The 20897-nt window shown below is 39.7% G+C and overlaps 2 protein-coding genes across 2 annotated transcripts in view; one reads left to right on the forward strand and one right to left on the reverse strand.

Annotated features, from left to right (window-relative positions):
• Positions 1 to 585: 585 nt before the first annotated feature.
• IMPA2 (inositol monophosphatase 2) lies at positions 586 to 20692 on the reverse strand. Its single transcript, XM_075022959.1, has 8 exons — positions 20558 to 20692; positions 15824 to 15957; positions 11211 to 11315; positions 9782 to 9827; positions 7379 to 7487; positions 3771 to 3879; positions 3468 to 3619; positions 586 to 2604 (listed from the first exon to the last, which is right to left on the reverse strand). Exons 1-8 carry the CDS (start codon positions 20690 to 20692, stop codon positions 2489 to 2491), a joined length of 906 nt encoding a protein of 301 aa, XP_074879060.1. The 3' UTR covers positions 586 to 2488.
• The window catches only part of MPPE1 (metallophosphoesterase 1), a 34471-nt gene continuing 34182 nt past the window's right edge, over positions 20609 to 20897 (forward strand). The window contains exon 1 of the mRNA XM_075022958.1: positions 20609 to 20720. The gene's annotated coding sequence lies outside the window, so the exon portion shown is untranslated. The remainder of the gene's footprint in view (positions 20721 to 20897) is intronic.

Here is a 20897-nt window from a genome sequence, read left to right on the forward strand (position 1 = left end):
ACGAGCGGCAGAGGAGGTGGGCAAGACAGGATTGCTGCTCCACACACACCCTGCCTGTTTAACACACTTGAACTACAGTCCAAATAAAAAACAAATGAGAGGCACAAACGAGAACTTGTGAATGGGTTTCTGCACCTCTCCCTTCCCACCATGCTTGGCTCCCAGTTTCGCAAATCGCTGCTGTGTGCCACCAAAGTCGATGCATAGATTTCCCTGCTTTGCTGAGCTCTGGGACACCAGCGCACACTAGTCCTAACTGGGTCAGACACTTTCTTTGTAGAAGCAGGCTGACCCACGCAGCAGCTTCTCACACACGGTCCTTTCCCAGCGCGTTGTGGGGGACGGGGTTAGGAGGGGGAGCGGATGAAGTGGGGCTGAGCTTCCACCACACTTGATCCCCTGCCAGCCTAAGCTTCCTTACGGGGCTTACAGCCATGGCAGAAGTCCGAGTAAAGCCCCGGCTGCTCCCACGGCTGCCAAGGCTAAGCACCCTGGGATCAGAGCGGTGCCACCAGGCTCCGCATCTGTCATTCAGATCTCCACTATGCTCAGAAATTGGGGGGAGGGCAAATAAGAGACAAATGAGCCTGTTAGTATTTATTATTTGTATTATTATAGCACCTCAGTGCCTAGTCGTGGACCAGAATCACATCCTATTAGCACTGTGCAAACCCAGAGCCAATGCACTATAGTCCCTGCCCCAGAGGGCTTACAATCTCTGTTTCCGAACAGGGGAGTACAAAGAGATGGGGGGGGGACCGCGGGGTAAAAGGGAGCAGTGACAAAACGTTGATCACTGTGACATACAGCATTGCTTTTCTGTTAAGAACCACCAGTTCTTAAATGCTTAGTTGGATTTAGTCATTCTTCACAGAGTCAATACTTTGTATTTCTTGTGAAAAAAGCATCAAGAAATCACACAGAATTCTACATTATATTCAGTGAAAAACATTTTTCATTGCAAAAAACATGTAAGGTTATTTTTAAAAAATATTGTTTAGTTTGTATGTTCTAAGCAGATATCTGAACATGTTTACAAAGTCTACACATGCAGTGTATAAAGATAAAAATTTTTAACCAACTTACTTTTTTGGCTCATTCCTTTAATTTGCACTCTTGCAAAAAAGACACATCTTTTAATTCAATTTTTTAAGAAAAAAATAGAAGTGATTTCATCTTAACTACTTTTCTGGACACACTTGTATTTTCCCTGTGCTCACGATTTAAATAATAATCTAAATAGAAATTAACACCTTGGTGGAAGTAAAACCAATGCTAGATACAAAGATAGAGAACAAGTATAGAGAACGGCTGTGTATTTAGGAAATGTATGTAACTGATTTTACAGGTTTCTCTGATCAAAAAGTGCGATTACAACTTTGTGTGAGAAGGGCATGTGATTTACAACTTTTTGCAAGCATATCTTATGTGCATATTTTTAATAACTTGCCTGTAAGGGGCCAAATCCTGCTGTTCTGCTCAGAGTTTCTCTAAAATCAACAGCTCCTTGACACTGTGCTCTATTCTGCTGGCCTCCTGCTGCGTGTCATAGATAATACTGTGAATAACTCAGTGGAGTTCAATATTCCTGGTTTTAACTATAATTACTCTATGGTAGAAGGTGTTTGCAGGTTTGAATATCTTAGAGAGGCCTGTAGGACAGTATGATTTATCCCCATGCAGAGGGATGAAGGGAAACAAGAACTAGCTGGACAGTTTGTAAAATCATTAAACATTTTCCATGATCAGCTCTGTTATTCACCATGTGGATAGCCCCCACCAAAATCACGTAAGTAACCTATACTCTTTACCTGAAAACAACTTCCAATATTAGCTTTCTTCTATGCATTCTCTAAACTGCTGTAAACATCCAGGATACCCATATATATATATACATACACACACACGTAAGTGTGTGTATACATGGATATACATGTATAGGTGTATATATAATACACACATACACACAGACATACATATATGTACATATACATATATATGGATATATCGCTATTATGTAGTTAGGAAACAATAATGTCATTTTTATTGCATTCTTAAGTATCATAGAACAAGGGTATTATAGGCACACATCTTAACTACTTGTCCTGACTACAGTCCTAAAGCTCATTTACCTGAGATCTGCATCTGTAAAAATAAAGTTCCATTTTTAGCTGCATGTTACAAAAGACTAAATATCAGCCCCACAGATATGAAATTACAACTTAATTTTGAGACTACTTTACTACAAGTAAAATATGCTATCTTATAAAAAAGATACTGCTGAAAGAGATACATATTAAAAAGCAAACATGATTCTTAGAGGTTTAAAAATCTCCCTATGCCTTCCCACATTGTAATAAATTTATAAAAAATATTTGACACAGAAAATCTCCACAGAAAGCATCCTGCTGAAATCACGTACCCTTTAAGCCACCCATCTTGCAAAAGTTACGTAGTTCAGGAGGGCAGACTCCATATTGTTAAGTATTTAATTTTCATCATCCCGTCTGTAGTAAATAGTTTGTATTTCCTGAGCTATGAACATAGCCATCTCTCTGGTGCCCGCAGCAATCACTCGGCAGGACATAAGGTCCAGAGGTCCCCCTGAGGACAAGAGGATTAATGAGAACTGGCTTACGTGATATAAAAAGGCAATGTATTCTTAAATATAAACCATGCAGTAATTAGCTAGATTCAGAAACACTGAAACAACTTCATATGTAGCTCTTTTTGGGGTGGGAATGACAACCTAATTCAGCAGCTCCTATCTGGAAATCTCCGGCAAAAAACAATTTCAGAAAATTCTAGCTACAGTGCCAAAGTATGCAACAGAAGCAGTGAAATGTCTAGATTCATTCAGCATCCAACAACAAATGCAATATTCCGTTCTTTTAGCGACAGGAAGGGATGGAACAGAAATTAGTTCAATCAGCGTACCCTTCTTGTTAATCCACCATATCTTTCCACAGTATCTGCATATTGGTCACCAGTAAACCATTACTGTGAGATGTGTACCATCTAAATGAATAAAATAATAATCCAGAGACTGTGCTGTCCTTTAGTCCCTCTGAGTAGTTCCTAGTCATGTATGGTCAGACATGTACCTGAGACTCCTCCTTTCTCAAGAGGCTGTCTCTGCCAAAATCAGTTTGGAGTCTGAGCATGTCTACCAATCTCCTGGGCTGGTTCTTTACTGTAAATCTGATGCTTTAAAGGAATTACTTAAAGCCACGGAAATGCAGTTTGACTCAGAAGACCTTTGATGTGATGAAACCCCAGGCTGGAATTACATCAGTGTGTTATGAATAACCAGCCAGAGCCTAGCGGGGAGTACAGATGTTTCTACAGAATGTTGCCAGAAATGAGATAGAGCCACAGGAGAAGGACTGTACTGAGGTAACAGAAACTGCCCCAAAATAGCCACTCAGTCCCCAAAAGGTCAATGAAAACAAGGATATTCTACTCACCTGAAGTGTCTATTACAGTGCCACCTGCCTCTCTAATAATGACAGTTGCCGCTGCCAAGTCCCAGCAGTGTAACCCAAACTGGTAATAGGCATCTGCAGCGCCGGATGCCAAATGGCACAGAGCCAGGGTCGAGCTCCCAATGACACGGACCCTAAACTCCACGAGAAGGGGACATGGTAATGTAAAGCAGAAAATGCCTTTGATTTCAACCTATGTGTTAAGATCACAAAACGTGCAACGTACTTTTTTTTTAAAATTATTTTTGGTCACAAATGTGAGACATATATTGTAAAATATCTTACCCGTGTGCTTGTGCCTTGAGCAATCTCTCGATGTTACCAAGGAACAATTTCAAAGTTGCAGGGTCACGTTTTGGACCAATTTCTGTTAAAATTAAGGCCTTCGAGATATCTGCAATGTAGGTAGTTGTTTCCATTAATTCAACAGCTTCCAGGTAGATTCTGGAAATTTGTTTTTAAATTAAACACTAATGGACTTTTCACAAAAAAACAATTTTCATGTCCCTTTTTTTACCCCAAACTCTTTCATGGGATAAGTGACAACTTTGTATAAAAATTCAAGCAAGACTAGATTTCTCATATCAAATGGTCTGATTTAAACACACTTTTTAAAAAAAAGAACAGGAAGATTAAAACCAAGAATGCCCTCTTACATTCCTTCTCTTTCCATACGTTGTTGTATTTCATTGACTGGTCAGCTTTTGGCAAATTCACTAACATTAGCAGTCAACTAAAAATAATCCAGTGACCTAGCAACTATTAATGATGCTAATCTAATCATATTTGAAAACAGGATTTCTTGAATAGGGAAGTAATTTGTTAACAAATGATAAACATTTGGGAATACAGTAAGAGGAAAGAAAAGTTTCTACCTAAACCACCAGTCATCCAGTAACAGCTCCCCTTCACTGTGACATTTCAAAGACTGAAGACACGTTATGACTGAATAAAACTCTTTCTTATCACAAACTAAAGCAGTATCTTAATTAAGAATAATATACAAATGTTATTTTTGTACTGTGTTCAGCAAGGGCAATTCTGACCTACAGCAGATGAGGGTATCAGCCTTGTGTACAGTCAAAAGAAAGACTCACAGTGACTTACAGGGTGTTGACGTAGTCCTCACATGAGATCTGAATATTGCTAGTATTTAACAAGCGTATGCCAATGTAGGTGGAGATGGCTGATCAAATGCCAAGTGTCCCTGCTTCTGCTGCGCCAGCTGAACTTTGAGGTGTTAGAGGCATGACAAAACTCAAAGCTTTAGCTGTTGATTACTTACTAAACAGGCTGTGCCCAAGTGCCAGGTGTCACCTTCTACCCTGGGTTAAGGCTAGGCATTCATTCAGCTAGGGAATGTCTACCTGGTTATTACAGCTAATGGCACAAGTTGAAAATTCTCAGCAGAATTAGCAAGGAGGTTTTCAAAAGTAAATTAGGCTGGAGTGAGACATCATTTAATTAACAGGCTACCAATGAATTTAGTATTGCAGAGGAACATTATGGATTCAAGCAATGTGGTAAATGGTTGGTGAGTAACAGGTATGTAATTAGATTAAAAGTTACAGGATATCACAAAGCGTAACTGTAGGAACATAGATTTAATAATTGCTTTTTAAATTACTGCATTCAAATATAGAAACACCAATCCAGGCACGCTGCAGGGTATTCATTGTTTAGCCACCACTGAAAACTCTGGATGGTGAAAGCAATCTGCCTTAGACCTTTTTGCATAACAGACCCAATTTATAATTACAGAACATTTAATGCATGCCTCGTTGCTGAAATGCACCAAGCATTCACACCACACCACTCACAGCTGGGTCATGACTAAGACAGTTGTTCTTTTGAGTGATTAAATATATTTCTAATGCATAAATGGATCTCTTCAATTTTAATCAAGGCTACAGGTAGAAATTGGATGAGGAGACTAAGGCAAGGAAGAGGGAGGTCTCTGCTTAGGAAAAGGAGCTGGCTGATCACAAGAATTGATGGGGTTTCAGGAATTCAAGGTACAGGAAAAAATTTACTGAGTACTCCTCACTCTGATAGAGGCCAGAAAAATAAGGAGGCTTGGTAGAAGACATTTAACAGTGACATGGATAGATTTATGAGGAAAAGACCAATTCTGCTGACCAATACACTTACAGTATTAGCACATAGAAGGCCCGACCTGAATCTAAGCATGAGAAGAAATATCACTCAAGCAAGGTCAAAGGGAAGATGGATCCTTCATTTATGTTTATCCTGACTGCTTGAACTCCCATACCAGACCTCTGCAAAATTTGGCATTGACAAAGAACAGTATTTGCCTGGACTGTGATTTCAAATGATGAAATCTGAACAATTAATGTGTAGCGCAGATCGATGTTATACAACAGTCACACTTCCTGAAAACAAAAGGCATGAAGTAACATGACAGCCTAGGTCTCCAACACATTGTGTATCGGTGAAGGCTGCTTGAGTTCCAGCGGTAGGTACGGGGAAACACACTGTTCCAGGGTTGGTTTATTTTACTGAAGCCTCAGCCTTTACAGGAAAAGAACAACTGTGATTTTATACACATAAAACATCATTAGAAGCAAGACTAAAGAAGATCCATCTTCACTGGTGAAATTGCCCACCACCAAATGATGTCTCTCAAAACAAAGGAGAATTTCAAAGCATTTGGAAGGGCAGAAGGTCCACTTCCCTTGCTCTGTTCTAGACACCCACATAGACTGGATGTCCAGAGAAAGGAGGACAAAAGTGGCATGTGCCAAAACTTCCTTGCTCAACTAGAAAACAGAACTCTGACTGCAAAAGTGAGCGAGGCCAGTTCAGGAGTGGCTCACCAGCCCAACTGTGTGCATCCCTAGTTCTTCCTAATAGTCTCTGACAGCATGGGCTTTTGTGAAATATGGGATATTTGAGCACTGACAAAAACGTGATGTACAATCAAGGATTCAAAATCTTAGGGGTTATCAACTTTACAATTTGCTCCATCTCTCCCAATAGGGAGACCCTGGCTCACTATTAATTTAGGTGAATAGCCAAACTTGCCCAAATTTCAGGGAAGTTTTGATGCAGAGTCTGCTTGGGGCACTACAACAAATCTGTACATTAAACTGCTTGAATTTACTGTGTTTCAAGTTCATAAGTCTCTTTTTGGGGTGAAATTTTTACCACCTCCTGTGTACAGTGATGTACGTTTTTGGCACATGTCTGCTTCTGTCTTCAACTGAGTGTTATGTTCCCCTCTGCATTTTCATTGATTAAAAGAAAACTTCTCTAGACACATCTGATTATTGTTATCTATTATCATTAGGTAAACAGACAGATCTATGACTTGGTTTACCAATAAAAGATTTCCATTAAAGTGTTGACTAAGTGTTGCTATCTATTTGTATGTTGAAACATACCTCACACACAAAAGCAAGCTGTTAAAGAACCCCTGGTGAAGCATGCATCCTTTAGTTTACTGTTAGCATGTATGCCTACAGACATAATACACTTTATGATGTACAAGTTTATTGGAAAGTAAGTGAATAACGGCCGCCATTGTACTCTGAATTTGATTCACCATTCTCATTGCATCTTCCTCATAAAAAGTTATGCCAGCTGGAATGAAACTGGTGAACCCACTCACTCTTCCTTATTTTAAACAATGGTTATGAAGCAAAATAATTTAGGATTATTTAAATAGTTCACATTCAGATGTATATTTTAAAAGGAAAATGAGGAAAGTTGTGATTTTTCAGAAAAAAACAAACACAGAACAACAAAATTATCATGCAGGTGAAATACTGTCCATCAGGATAATGATGTTCATTATCCTAATGACGATTTGCAACAACTCTGAAACAAAATTAACATATTCCTTTTAGAGTTCTAACAAAATCTAGACCAACCTGTCTCTTTTGATACCTGAAGCCTTTTGTCATTACAAAATGCCCCTTGACCTCTTCTACCAGTGTATAATCGTTCTTCAGTGCAGTGGTAAATTACACCAAATTCAAGCTTTAAGATTTTGAAAAGGAAAGAAATGAATGCAACTCAAATTACTCATCATAAATATAAACAACTACTAATGGCAGAAAGATCAGCAATAATTTAACTGGTACACGTAATCAAAGATTATATTGATGCTAATAAACTGGAATAATTTTACTATTACTTTGATACTGAGATATAGGTCATATAAAATTCAGTTTATAAAGGAGAAGTTAATGCAATCTGTTCGTGATCACGCTAAGTTGATTTCAAATTCAACTGTATGTTTTTATTGAAAGTATGCAAGTCCTCTAAGGCCAGATTCTGAATGCTTTACTTTCACTGGTGAGCAGTTACACCTAGAAGTAGTCCCATTGACTTCAGGTGGACCCTGAAGATTTGCAGCCCCAAATACATAGATATATGATCAGTCAGGCATCCAAACTCAGAAGTCATGGCACACCGTATTAACAGTGGGTGCTTTTATATGCACTTCACCTTTCACGATGCATGTAATTTGCCCGCCTTTTCAAACAAAGTAGTACACTCCGGTCACTGGTTCAAACATTTCTCTGCAAAATCCTCTTGTTTGCACATAAAAGTGAGAATCTCATGAAGTCACACGACCCAAAGAGAAGGAGTTTGAAGAGAAATACCAAATGTTGTGACCCTCAATGAAAGCTTGAGAATGAGCGACACTGGAATTTTTGTGGGAGTATGTGTTTACCAATGAGAAAAGGGTCAGAATTTGACCCTTGATTTAAACACAAGGTATTTAATATTTCCATTACTTTAATAGGTTTCACCAAAAGATTTTAAAGCACTTTACAAACTTCAGTGGTCAGCTCCTAAAAATCACCCCTAGATAAGTACTATTAGCAATATTTTATTTAGGGGTGGACAGATGCACAAAAATTAAGCAACTTGCCCAAGGTCACAGAATAAGTTGGTAACAAGGTCAAGAAAACATCTCAGATGTTCTAGACTCCAAATCTTTTCCTGCTGCCCTCCTCCGTTCAATGTGAATAATCATCGGTGTTCATCAGAGACAATTCAAAGGGAATAGACTGTCCTCACTCCCTACCCTGAGGTCCCATCTAAACCAAGGTTTCTTTTGAGGAACACACTATTAATAGACTCTTCCCTGAAGACACCTGCAGGAATTTCTTCAGTACTGTTCAAGACTTACATTCAGGCCAGTTCCCCTGTGTGTACTTTGGCTCCTTTTCAGCTTACTACTTTTTTCTGCTTTTCCCATTTGTTTATTGAGGGAGATTTAACATCATTCTTTATTTTTGTTTCAGCTTTGTTTAGTTTACATAACCCAAAATATGCAGCATCAAAATCACAATGGTGTTCTAAGAAACATAAATATTAGAGAAATCTCTCTGGTAGTAATATGTAATATTCAAAATGACCTTTGGGAATGAATAAACTTCAGAAAAGCATGGAAATGCTCCTCTGCAGTCTCCATGTTTGAAAAGTCTAACTAGAGAAGTACACAACATTATTCTGTTTAAATCAGTAAGAGCCACTAGTGCATCTGAAAACTATGTTGTTATTGCACAGAATTCTTGCTGGCTTCGCTTACAGCTATACATATATTTAAGATCGTGGAATTAGGCTGACAGAGGCACATTCCTTGGCAATTTGAATAGCTATTTCTTCTGTATATATCAAATGGTAAACTGGCAACGTCTGGAGAAAAGGCACTAGCATGAATGAGTATAGCTGGGAAACTCAAACTGGGACATATGAAGGCTAGGTACTTCCCCCCAGCCCGTAATCACGCTCTTATGTGGGAAATACAGTTATTTTACTACGTTAGAAAAACCATAAAAGGAGATTAAATGAACTAGGCCCATAATTTTGCACTCTTCATAGAAATCAGTTCTGAATTGCCTCATAGTAGCAGTTAGCTTTCACAGATACTGCTAGCAGGAAAGAAGCAATAATAATAACATAAGAACACTAGGAGATAATGTTTAAATTATGAATAGGCAGCACTATATTTAACTCATTATGGTTTTGTCTTACAAAGCCTTGCTCACACCAGTACTCCCTTTTTTCCCCCCACATAAATCCTGTAATATTTATAATAATTTGTAAGAATTGTCTTGTAATTGCCAGTTTGCGTAAGTAAGTTTTGCAGGACTACGATTTTAGACTAGTAGAGTATGATCAAATGCATTTAAAAAGCATGGAAAAACCTGAGTAGTGGCTGATTTTTTTTTTAAATTTTATTTTATTTAAAGTTCCCACATGGTTTTGAGGCTTCTAACCAGCTCTCAGGTACCCATCTTAGAGAACATACTTCATACCTCTTTGTTAACAGCAAATCCAATGCTCACTGCCACTGTTGGAAATCTGTGAAAAATAAGAAATGAAGAATTATTGATGAAAAATCTCTCGACTTACTCCTTACGCAACTCCCTTAGGCAACAAAACCCCACATGGAGCTCTGTGATTTTACTTGTGTCAAAATGCTCTTGATGTTGTACTAGTTCTCCTTTGTCGGCTTCTTTAACTTTGTCAGTTCCTTTAAAAATGTAATTTAATATTGGAGAAGGCAAGGAATAAACACATGAAGTTATCAGGATTTTTATACTAAGCGTGTTGTATATTTTAGTGATCTTTTTGCTTTAGTGTAATTGAATTATCCAGTATAAAATCATTAGTGTTGTTATAACAAGTCATCACTTTTAAGAGCACATTTTGTTTAAGTTCAAGCATCTGAGACAGCAATTAAGTAGCATGGATATACCTTGCTGCTGACATCAACATAAGGAGAAACCAGTTCCCCTGCTCTCTCCTTTGTCAAAGTGATGATCATTTATTTAATTTGGTCCTTTTGACTAAAGTATAATTATTGCATTTTAAACAACGAAATAAATTCATCTCTTAAAAACACATTTTAAAAAGGGCTTTAAAGTAAAGGTCCAGAAAATACTGCTAGAAAGAGAAAATTTCACTTAATTGCATGAAATACCAGCACATGACAACCCCCATCTCCCCTTGAGTTCTGTGTAATTGCATCAAAATTCAAGGAAATGCTTTCTTCTTTTTTTTTAAATTATAAATGCAGTTATATTAAGTCACTAACTACAAGGCAGAACATATTTAAAGGTTTTTAAGTAGAAGTATTATGAACAGTCATTAGTTTACAACCCCTAGCACTCAACCGATAAATTAAACTTTTGCATTTTTGCAGTAATGATCCCTGGATTTCTTTTTGCCGAGAGGTATTATAGAAATTTAAAACCATTATCTATGTATAACTTAGTTTTCAGTTCTACTCTACATATATGCAATAGTTCTACTTCCCAGGAAAAATGGAGTGTTTGTATTTGAAAGGGAGAAAACACCACTACTAAAAGGAATGTGTAACAACCACATAAGGCGTTAGGCCAAGTGTCATCATAGCACAGCCTTGTTCCTCCAGTTCAGCTCAAGTCTCTGCACGTTATTGTGTGGTTATATATAAACGAGCTGTGAGTCAAGAGCTTTGGGTCATTAAGCAATCAGCAGAAACTTTAGCTTACCTTAGGTAACAGTACAGAGCTCTCTCCAGCACAAACACACACTCCCTAAGATACACTACGCGAGGTACAAAAAGATAAAGGGATGACTCCTACTTACAAGTCAAGGGAACGAATCTACCACAGTAAAACACCTTTAAGTGCAAGGGAGGATTTGTGAGAAGCTACATTTTGCTTTTTTTATGTATTTCTCAGTTCACTGTCTACTTACCTGTGCACAAAGTTGCACGTTCCATCAACAGGGTCAATAATCCAGGTTGGACTGTCGGTGAGGACACACTTTGAACCAGCAGCAGTGGATTCTTCTGCAATAAACCTGCATTTGGTGTGGAGTAAAACAAGTGTCCCACAAAACTGGCTTAGATATGTGATTTGGAAAAGTCAAACTCCATCTTCCAGTTTTTGAAGAGATACTTAATTTTTTTTATTAATATAAAAAAAGTGTATAAATGTATATGTACCTATAAACACACATACTGCTTTTTTCATTTGGGAACGGGGAACTTTCATAGAAACTTTGAAGGAGGGTTCTCAAATTTATAGCATACTATTTTACATGGTAAAAAAGAACTCCATTTATGTTCACTCTCCCAATATACCATTAGGAAAGTCATGAAAATGAATGCAGAAATGGATCTGAACTGGCATCCCTGGAACTCTAGAAGAAGTTTTTTTTTTTTTAATGCAGAATGTAATTTTATGTGTTAGGCCTGTCTCTTGCAGTAAGTAACAGAAACTGCAAACTGTAGCTGCTTCTCTTTTGCAGTCAAATTCAGTCAGCAGGAAATAATGCACTCTTAGAAAATCCACAGTCTCACTCCTACTTGAATTTTTTACAGTAGTCTGGAAATTAAAAGGTTTAGAAAGCTGAACTTTCTTTTTCCCATGACCCAGAGAAAATCAACAAATTATTTTTTCTGCTTGTTGTTTGGATGCACAAGGCACACATTGAAATCTGAGCTCATCTTCTGTTCTGTTGTTCTGTCCCAATTTCTTTTCGTAGATATGCTCCCCCCCCCCCCCCCCTTTTCCCTGGGAAATGAACATCCAGTTCTGGCACATTTCCTGCTGACCTTAATTATCCCTGCTCTCCCATAAACTGCTCAGGGTCTGTTTCTATAAGTGTTGTGCAGGTGCTACTCTCACAAATTTGAATAAAGTCTGGTATGTACAGAAAATGTAGAATCAGACTGCTAATACTGAATCTGGCTTTTGGTTTCACATTCGAACAACTGGTAGTGGTATTCAGAGTTCCCGCAAATGCCTGAAGAGGAAAAAGCTTCTCTTGAAGACACAGAGGGAAAAAAAATGGATAAAATAAAGAGAAAATGTCTTTTGCAGAAACAGTTGCTTCCCTAGGACTAGAGTAACAGCTATTTTCTTTTGTGCCCTCAACACGCGCTGCATGATGCCACATAACGCTTGCAACCACGAGCTTAAAATGTTCTGCAGACAGCACAGGAGGAGACTTCTGAATTTTCCAAACGCTGCTTTGCCTTTCTCTCAGTAGAAAGGGACTGTTTTGATGGCATTGTGGGCCCCCAGTTGGTATGAAGAGGGAAGTAGGAAGTGTTTGTTCCTATTTTCACCTCCATTAAAGATAACACCTGAAGGACGAAGTGTTAGTGTGCAACTGAGAAACAAGAAAGACTTGAACAAGTGTTTGGAATTCTCAGTCAAATGTAACACTTTGCAGACTCCTTGCTCTAAATATTCCATTATTTTGTCCTGTTGGTACTGTATCATTTGACTTTTGCTTTTACAAATCTTGTAATTAGCACCTAAACCCAATCATACGCTTTGGCTGTGCTGCTGGCTGCAGAGGAAGCTCATCTTCTTGCAGATGGAGCACCTCATATCCCACCTCAGATTGTCCACTTTCCCCATGGATTATGCTCCTGCTTCAACTCTCTGCCAGCTCCCCCAGCCAGGGCCCGAGCTGTAGCCATTGTCTTGCCAGTCAAAGAAAGCTGAAATGGGAACCTCTTTAAAGACAAGAGTATTTCTGTGTAAGGTGTTTTGCCCTCAAGTATCGTAAGCATGTCCCTCACCTTTTCTTTACAGCGGGGGTGCGATGCCGCAGCCCCCCAGACAGAAATGCTAACATGAAGCCGGGGCACAGCAGTGCCATTGATAAAGTCTTGATGGCCAAGAACAACTTTTCCAAAATGGATGTAGGGCAAATTAGGTGCCCATTTTATGAAATTTGGGCCAATAGGTTAAAATAAGGCCCTTGCTGTTATGTGATACTGGGAACTGTGAGAGTCCCTCACAGGCAACATCAGATGTGTTGCTCTATGGCTCCCTGTGCTGTAAAAACATGCAAACTAAGCAAAACATTCGGCCTGAAGTACTGGAGACCAAATTTTAGGAACAGCTTGAGACGTGGGAAGGGTAGCCGTGTCATTACAGTAGTTAATTTAATATGCCAGCCTGCCAGCTCTGTTGACCTCTCTTCAAATCTGGATTAAAGTTCTCTCCCACGGAAAATGAGTCCAGTAATTTCAGCCAAGCCTGAGCGTACATCTGTTCGTACCACGGTGCTGCTCTGAAATTCATTGCTGGAACAGCAAGGAAACCATAGCATAGCGTAAACTGCAGCAGGAGCATGACTGCCAGTCGGGCGCAGGAGGTTCAAACCAGCGCTGCCCCTCACCCATCCCCTCCGGGGGGTCCGAGGGCAGAAAGCCGGGAAGCTGGAGTCAGATGTCACCCTCCGTAATGGCTGTGTCCTGGTTTTAAGGTCTACAGGATTAAGGCCACAATTAACACCAAAGATGACAACTTGTGTAACAACAACACAGACAAACGGTACGATAGCCTTTTTCAACCAGCAGCCCCTGATATTCTGGCTGCGCCTATCCACAACTCAAAGATCTATCAGAAAAAACATCCTTTTGAAAAGACTCACTTCGAGCATGTCAGAGTACCAAAGAGTGGGCAAAGATGAAAACTTGGATGAGCACAAATCAGGATGATACATAGCACTTTGCCAAGTAGAGAGAAGAAGAAAGAAACATGGGCCAAATTACATTTTTAATAGGTTTTCCTAATATTTCTCTTTACTTCTGAGTACATTTCCAATATCTGAAGACTCAGCACTGCCACAGTTGCAAATGGCACAAATTCTAACGAGATCCCTTTTAATTTTTTAACTCCTAAGGTACATTTTTTGATTCAGAGAACATAAGAATCAAGATGACTTAAGAGAAAAAGAAATAACAAATCTTCAGTGATGCTTTGAACAGCCAGGTTAGGGGAAAGACTAAACACAATTTAAATGATCTTTTAATGTTTTCATTGCACTGTAATTTAAACCTTGATTGCTACTGCAAACTCCTCATTGCAAGTGTTTTAAATCTAGTCTAGATAAATCTAGTTTTAATCTACTGTTTAATCTAAATGTATTCACTGTCTGAATAAGCTTCAATCAAAACCAACAACCAGTATCAGCAAAAAATAATTGTCTTGAAGAAACAGCAATTCCTTCATTTGCTTATAAAGTCAGAAGTTAACTTTACAGAGTTAATAAAGTCAGGGATTTTTGCACTCCTAGGTCTATGTTGACCTTACAACTTTTGTTCCCATTCTGAGTAACTTGAGTGCTTCTGATGATTCTCATTTTATGTGAAATGCGTATGTTTTATGTTCTCTGCCAGACTGTTCAAGAAAAAAAAAAAAAAAAAACAACGTAAGAGTGGAGATGAGAAAAGAGCACAGCCAGCAATAGTAGAAGGAATATTACACAAATAATAGGCTTGTAAAGCCTGGCACTCTCTTGAGAATCACAGCCAAGAACCACACATTATGCTGTACAGTACTGCTTCAATATGTGATCACATACAACACGTATTTAGAAAGCCATATTTAGTATATAATGTTCTTTCTGCTCCTTTTTATGGTGGTTTTTTTTCCAGCAGCATTGCCGACAATCAGATTAGTAGCTGAGCCTCCAGATTTTCATCTTTGTTGATTTCTGCGCAGCACTAGAGTGCAAGGCTCATCCCCATGCACACAGTTAGGAGGAAGTCATACAGTATTTAAGGGATATACAGGCTCTGCAGCAAGATGAATTTTATCCGTGTAGACTGAAGTTAAATGTGGAAATCGATTGCAGAGTCTCTGCATGGAACAAAACTGGCCAACTAATACCAAACTTCTCTCTAATCTGTGCATGTGCTAGGAGTTGTTATTTTCAAATTGACCATAATAATTCAAGAGGAGTCAACAATCTGATCTATTTTTAAAAACTTGGGTTGTCATCCCATATAGTAAAAGTTATAACCTGTTTATGTATATGCATCAAATGATGATGATGATAAACAACCCTGCTTCTCACTGATTTTAGGATTCTATACAACACAAGGTAAATGTGACTAAATGAGATACTTGTCCTGATCTGGCAAACGTTTATGTATGATGGCAAAAGAAAGTGAAGGGAAGGTCTGCAGGATGGGACCTTTGCTATCATTAATTTCAGCTATATTTTAATAGATATCCTTAGCATAATTCTTATAAAATAGAGAACAGATCAGTATTCTGAAAATCATGGAGATCCATACAAAACCTTTATACATGATGTCCCTACAGGGGAAACAGTATTAAATACATATATTAAGAAACATAACTATTAGAAAATATAAAGTACTAAGTAGAGGGAAGTGGTAGTTTTTAAAAAAAGAAGTCCTCTGAAAGTGTCCAAAAGCAATAGGTTAATAGGTAAGAGAGATATATATACTTTTAAGATTCCCTTTAAATGCCAGTCAGATATACAGCTCTTAAAGGAAAACAGGTCATTGATAGTTTCTTTCTATAGGCACTCACCTGTGGGAGGGAAACTTCTCTTTCAGAACAGAAATAATTAAATTTTCCACAAAATGATCAGTTTCTGTCACAAGATCTGCTGCAGATGTCTTTGTGGACACTTGTTTTTCCTCTGTTAGAGCTTTCCTAATAACCTGAAACAGAAGTTCACAACTCAGATTTGTTGGCCATTTATCCTGTGCACACTAAAATAATACGTTTACTGAAAAACAACTGTAGGCCTAATTCTGCCAGAGCCTGTTCTAATTCTTCTGACTAAAAATCTTTCTGAGCTAATGAGTAGCCTTTGGGAACATGGCATTTTGAATCAATCTGCAAGAAACTCTCGTGACAGTTCAGAAAAGGATTGATGAATGGGATGCAACTAATGGAATAAAAGGATGATGGCAGTCATCACAGTTTAGGAAATTACAAAAGATACACGTAAGATAAGAAAGAGCCTCAAGGCTTAGGAATTTTTCATGCAAACACCTTTTTCCTTTTTCTTAATTTACAGGGTCAATACCCCACTGCTCTTCTACTTTAAAAAGGCAAACCCCATTGGTTTATTTTTTTGCCAACAACGACATACAAAGTTTATTTTTTCTTGTGTATATGGGTTTTTGGAACTTCAAGTGCTGACCACCCACTAGTTCCCAAAGAATTGCTATATATTTAATAAAAAACAAAAATGTAGACTTTTCCCTAGATATGAAACCAGTGATCTAACCCTGGATTCTCTTCTGGAAAAGTCTTTATCTCATTTTCAAAGGTTTTACTGTTATAAACTCAGAACTAAACCACATCAAGTGCAAATGCACATATGGGAAAACAGTTAATAAAAGCTTTTTCCCCAATTTTCCCATTTTCTTTCTGTTTTTTTCCCACTCCTTCATTAAAAAGAAAAATAAGGGGGCAAAATGCAAAAGGAGCAGACTTATTTTTTGACCAGTGAAAACAATAAACTATTTGAAATTAGGAAAACCAAAACAAAGCAAAAATTAAGCACCACTTATAGAACTGTATTTACTAAAACCAGCACCAACAAGACCAATATTCCAAGTCCCTTCCAAAACTTGTATATTTCAATTGTTTAACTAAATTTCCATTGACCAAAGTATTTTAAAACCATTGAGAAATGTGTGATGACCAAAGAAAACAGTTCTGCTGTATTACGCATGGGAAAGGGAACCAGCAACTCCCAAATTTCAGTCTCAGCTCTTGGTTTTCATAGTACAAAATACTATGTTTAAAGGGTGTGCTGATTGTTCTGACAAGTAGTGGATATTGCTGACTGTTGCCGTGGTACGGAAGGTATCTGGAGTTACGTTCCTGTTTTGTGAGCTGTAAAACATTAGATCATGGAGATTTTACAGCAAATTCTAAGCAGCTGATTTTTGGGAGCGGGGTTATTTAGAGCAGAGTCACTTAACACTTTTAGTCCATGCTGCCCCTCCTCTCGTAAAGGAATTGGCTAGATCTTATCGTAATACCCTGCTTGGGAGCATTTGGGGGGTTATACAAAGGGAGGGGCATTTACGCCAGTACACGCGTCAAGTCAACAGCGCAGAGCAAGACCCAGGTTGTCCCCGCTCCCTTCTTCATCTGCCATGGAGCAGGGGAAATGGAGCCGCCAGGGCTCAGCTCAGTCACGGCCCTGGACTCTTCCCTTCCCAACGCCTTTGTGAAATTAAGTCATACAAAGGAAAACGGAGAGGACAGAGGGCCAAGATGCCTTCTCCCCCATCACCTGCCAGGAAACCCACCAACGGTGAGTTGCTCATGGTAGATATTCCATTTTGCCATACTGCTTGCACTCACCACACGTTTGTCAGAGCTCCAAGATGGATTACTTGCTTGCAATATTGTTCTGAAATATTTGCTCACTGATAAAATCAAACATCTAGGTAAAAAGCATAACTACCCACAAATAATTTAGGGAACACCAATCTGGTTTGCTAAAAAATCTGTCCATGTTTAATAGAAAATAGCCTAACAATATCCCCCGGGAGCAAACATGGGGGAAAAAAATCTTGGCTTTTTAAAATATCAGTGGAAATTTTGCCCTTTTTGTTAGTGGGATTCTGCTAGGTCTCTTATGCCTCATAAAATTATTTTCGGGGGTGGGGGGGAGGAGAAAAAAAACCAGTAAAAAAGTAGTTTGTGTGGACTTCAACACGTTAGCTTCTAGCCCCAGTATTTTAGTCTTGTTTTCACCTAGAAGCACATCTACTCATTTTGGTGAAGTTTCTCCAATGGTAATTGCAGAGAACTGTGCAAATATTACTCAGTGCTCTCAACAGCATCAAAGATGTAGAGACTAGTTGTGCCTGCTTTTCTTAGTGAAAAGTCATATTAAGCCAATGGGCGTGCTCTCATGAACACAGCAAGCAAATTTACTCACAGAAAAAGCAGAAGAAAGGTTTGAAAAAGTGCAGTTATATGTGCCCTTACAGAGCAAATGAGACATAATTTTAATGCAGGTCAATTACAGAAATTACAAAACCATGGCCATTCTCATGAAATAGCCATATATCTTAAACGAGAGCCTGTGATATTCCATAAAAGTAATGGAACTAAGTAACAGGATGGGCAAGAGAGGCAATGATTTTAACCTGGGAATAGAAGTTACTCCAGCAACACCACTTTTGACACATATTCAAGCAAAAATTTCTTTATCAGACTTTTAAGTTAGAAACTATGCCACAGCATAGATGCCTTTGTTGGAAAGAAGATATATTTTACTTATACTCATGAAACATGATGCAATATAAACCAGTTGTGTAAGCCACAGGGGAGACCAGGAAACTGTATTACTGGTTAACTTTTCCTAGAAATCCAAAATCTTGACTTGCATGCCTTTCTTCAGGTTGGCCTCTGTGCCAAGACTCTCGTAGACACTTTCTAACAATTCCAAGCCTTCCTAACCTGCTGTGGTCCTGAGAAATGAAGGGCCTCAAATGAAAGGCTGCAGTGGCAAAATTTCACGCAGGGATGGAAACAGGACTCGGATCTGGGGAGACAGAGAGTGCAAGCAGATTTCTGGGGATGGAGACAAAGGTGGAGGGGTCTGAGGGACGGGAAGAGAGGCAGAAGAAAAAGATGAACTTGACCAGTAGAATTGACTATTTTTAGTGACCAAAATAAAACTAAATTTTATCAGTCAATTTTCAACAAAAATCGAATCCTATCAAACCTATGTTAGATTGCATTTTGTGTCCTTATCTCTAGCTCCTTTAGGGAATAGCTGGAAGTGGATTGACACTTAAATAAAAGATACAGCCCTACTTGCACCTTTTCTTCCACAAGGATCTCTGATGTTTTTTGTAACTATAAACATTCCTTAACATTACAAAGTTAATAAAAACCCTACCCAGTTCCAAAGGCTTACTTAAACAACATCCTTGACTGCTTTAAATTTGGCCTGCCAAGGAATCGGCCATTTCCTGCCAGTTGCAAGGTAGCGATGGCAAACTGTGAAAAAAGATGCAAGGATTAATCTTCTGGAATGTTTATTTCTTACAGGAAAAGGTGCTCAGCTGTGACTTTCTGAGCAATTAAAATGGCTGGAGATGGTTACGGTTGTCTTCACAAATTGATATTTTGAGAAGTAAGGTGTGGAGGCTTGAGCAAGTCATGAGAGTCTCTCTTGTGAAATGGCTGGCAGAATGAGTATGCTGGAAAAACTCCTGTTTGGAGAGTCTGTGAGAGCATGACCTGTCATCCCGATTTGGATTATCCATTTATTCCCTGTATTACTAAAACAAGTCTCCCCTCCTCTGGCATTCTGTTCATCTTTGTTTGTGTCTTCTACTAGGGACAAAATAGTTTTAATAACACATAAAGGAAAAGTTACAGGTCCTGGACTCAAGATAGAAAAGGGGGCTCCTTGAATCATAGTGTACAGGTACAAAACGTGTTTCAGAATAGAGCAGAACGGAAGCATAAGAGAAATACATGTTGCTGAGGTTTGTGCTTTACCCAATTTCTCATCTGAACAATCTGCTGATCCCACTTCTTGGCTCTGTTAGAGTCGGTGGAAGTTTTGCTGCTGCAGACAGTGGGGCCAGGATGTCTCCCAAGATGACTAACCTTCTACTGTGTTGAAACACGGCTCTTAAATAAGCTACCGTAGATCTGTGCAGAGCCACTGCTGATTTATATCCCTAGCAAGTGAACTTCAGTCACTCTGAAGACAGTGGTATATATAGCAAGAAGACAAAACCTCCCTGACACGACTATTTTTCTCTGCACAAGCTGCTCAGAAACAAATGCTGGTACTGTAACATGTAAATACACAATATTCTGGATAAATGCACCACGGCATAAGCCTCAGTTGTACATAAATTCAACCTTAGCAACACAGCATGCTCCAAAACATTACAGCGCCAGAATAAACGCTCCCTGTACATTTGAAAAAGTTACTAAAGCACCTTCACGCTGACAAATCTTTCCGCCTTTATTTTATTTTATTTTTTAAATCAAATAAAAATACTCCCAGTCACAAAATAAATCTGCTTTCACCTGAAGCGCCTCCTGGTCCCTACGCTGGTTGCAGCCCCGGGGCGGGGGGGGGGAGCGGCCCCGCCGCCGGCATCCCTACCGCCGCAGAGGGAAGCGGCCCCCCGGCCCGGCTGAGCGGGTGCCGAGCCTGCCGCCTTCCTCCTCCTCCTCCTCCCCCCCAGCCCTCCGCACCAGCCAAGCGCCCACACGGCCCTTCCTCAAACCGCCCCCCCCCGCCGCCGGGGCTCTCACCTGCCCGGCGCGGAGGGCCAGCTGCACCGCCACCTCCGCGCACTCCTTCCAAGGGTCCCCGGGGCCGCTGCTGCCGCCGCCGCCGCCGCCCGCCGCCGCCGCCCCTTCCTCCTCCTCCTCCTCGCACGGCTTCATAGCGGCGGCGGCGGCTCCGCTGCCCGGGGTAGGGCCGGGGGCGCGGGGCTGCGGAGCTGTGTGTGTTTGTGTGTGTGTGTGTTTGTGCGGGGAGGCGGGGGGGGGGGGTGGCCCAGCTCCCCGCCGCGGAGGAGGGCGACCGGCGCGCAGTCCGCCTCCCGCCCGCCTGCTCGGTGCTCCGCGGCCGCCGCTGTCACTCCGCGCC

The sequence above is a fragment of the Buteo buteo genome, chromosome 3 (genome assembly GCF_964188355.1).
Source record: "Buteo buteo chromosome 3, bButBut1.hap1.1, whole genome shotgun sequence".
Taxonomy (NCBI): Eukaryota; Metazoa; Chordata; class Aves; order Accipitriformes; family Accipitridae; genus Buteo; species Buteo buteo.

Coding starts and splice junctions, on each gene's coding strand:
- IMPA2 (XM_075022959.1), bottom strand. CDS start 20,692: ATGAAGCCGTGCGAGGAGGAGGAGGAGGAAGGGGCGGCGGCGGCGGGC. Junction 15,958..20,557: donor TGGCCCTCCGCGCCGGGCAG/GTGAGAGCCCCG, acceptor CTTCTGTTTCAG/GTTATTAGGAAAGCTCTAAC. Junction 3,880..7,378: donor TCAGGTATCAAAAGAGACAG/GTTGGTCTAGAT, acceptor CCTACATTGCAG/ATATCTCGAAGGCCTTAATT.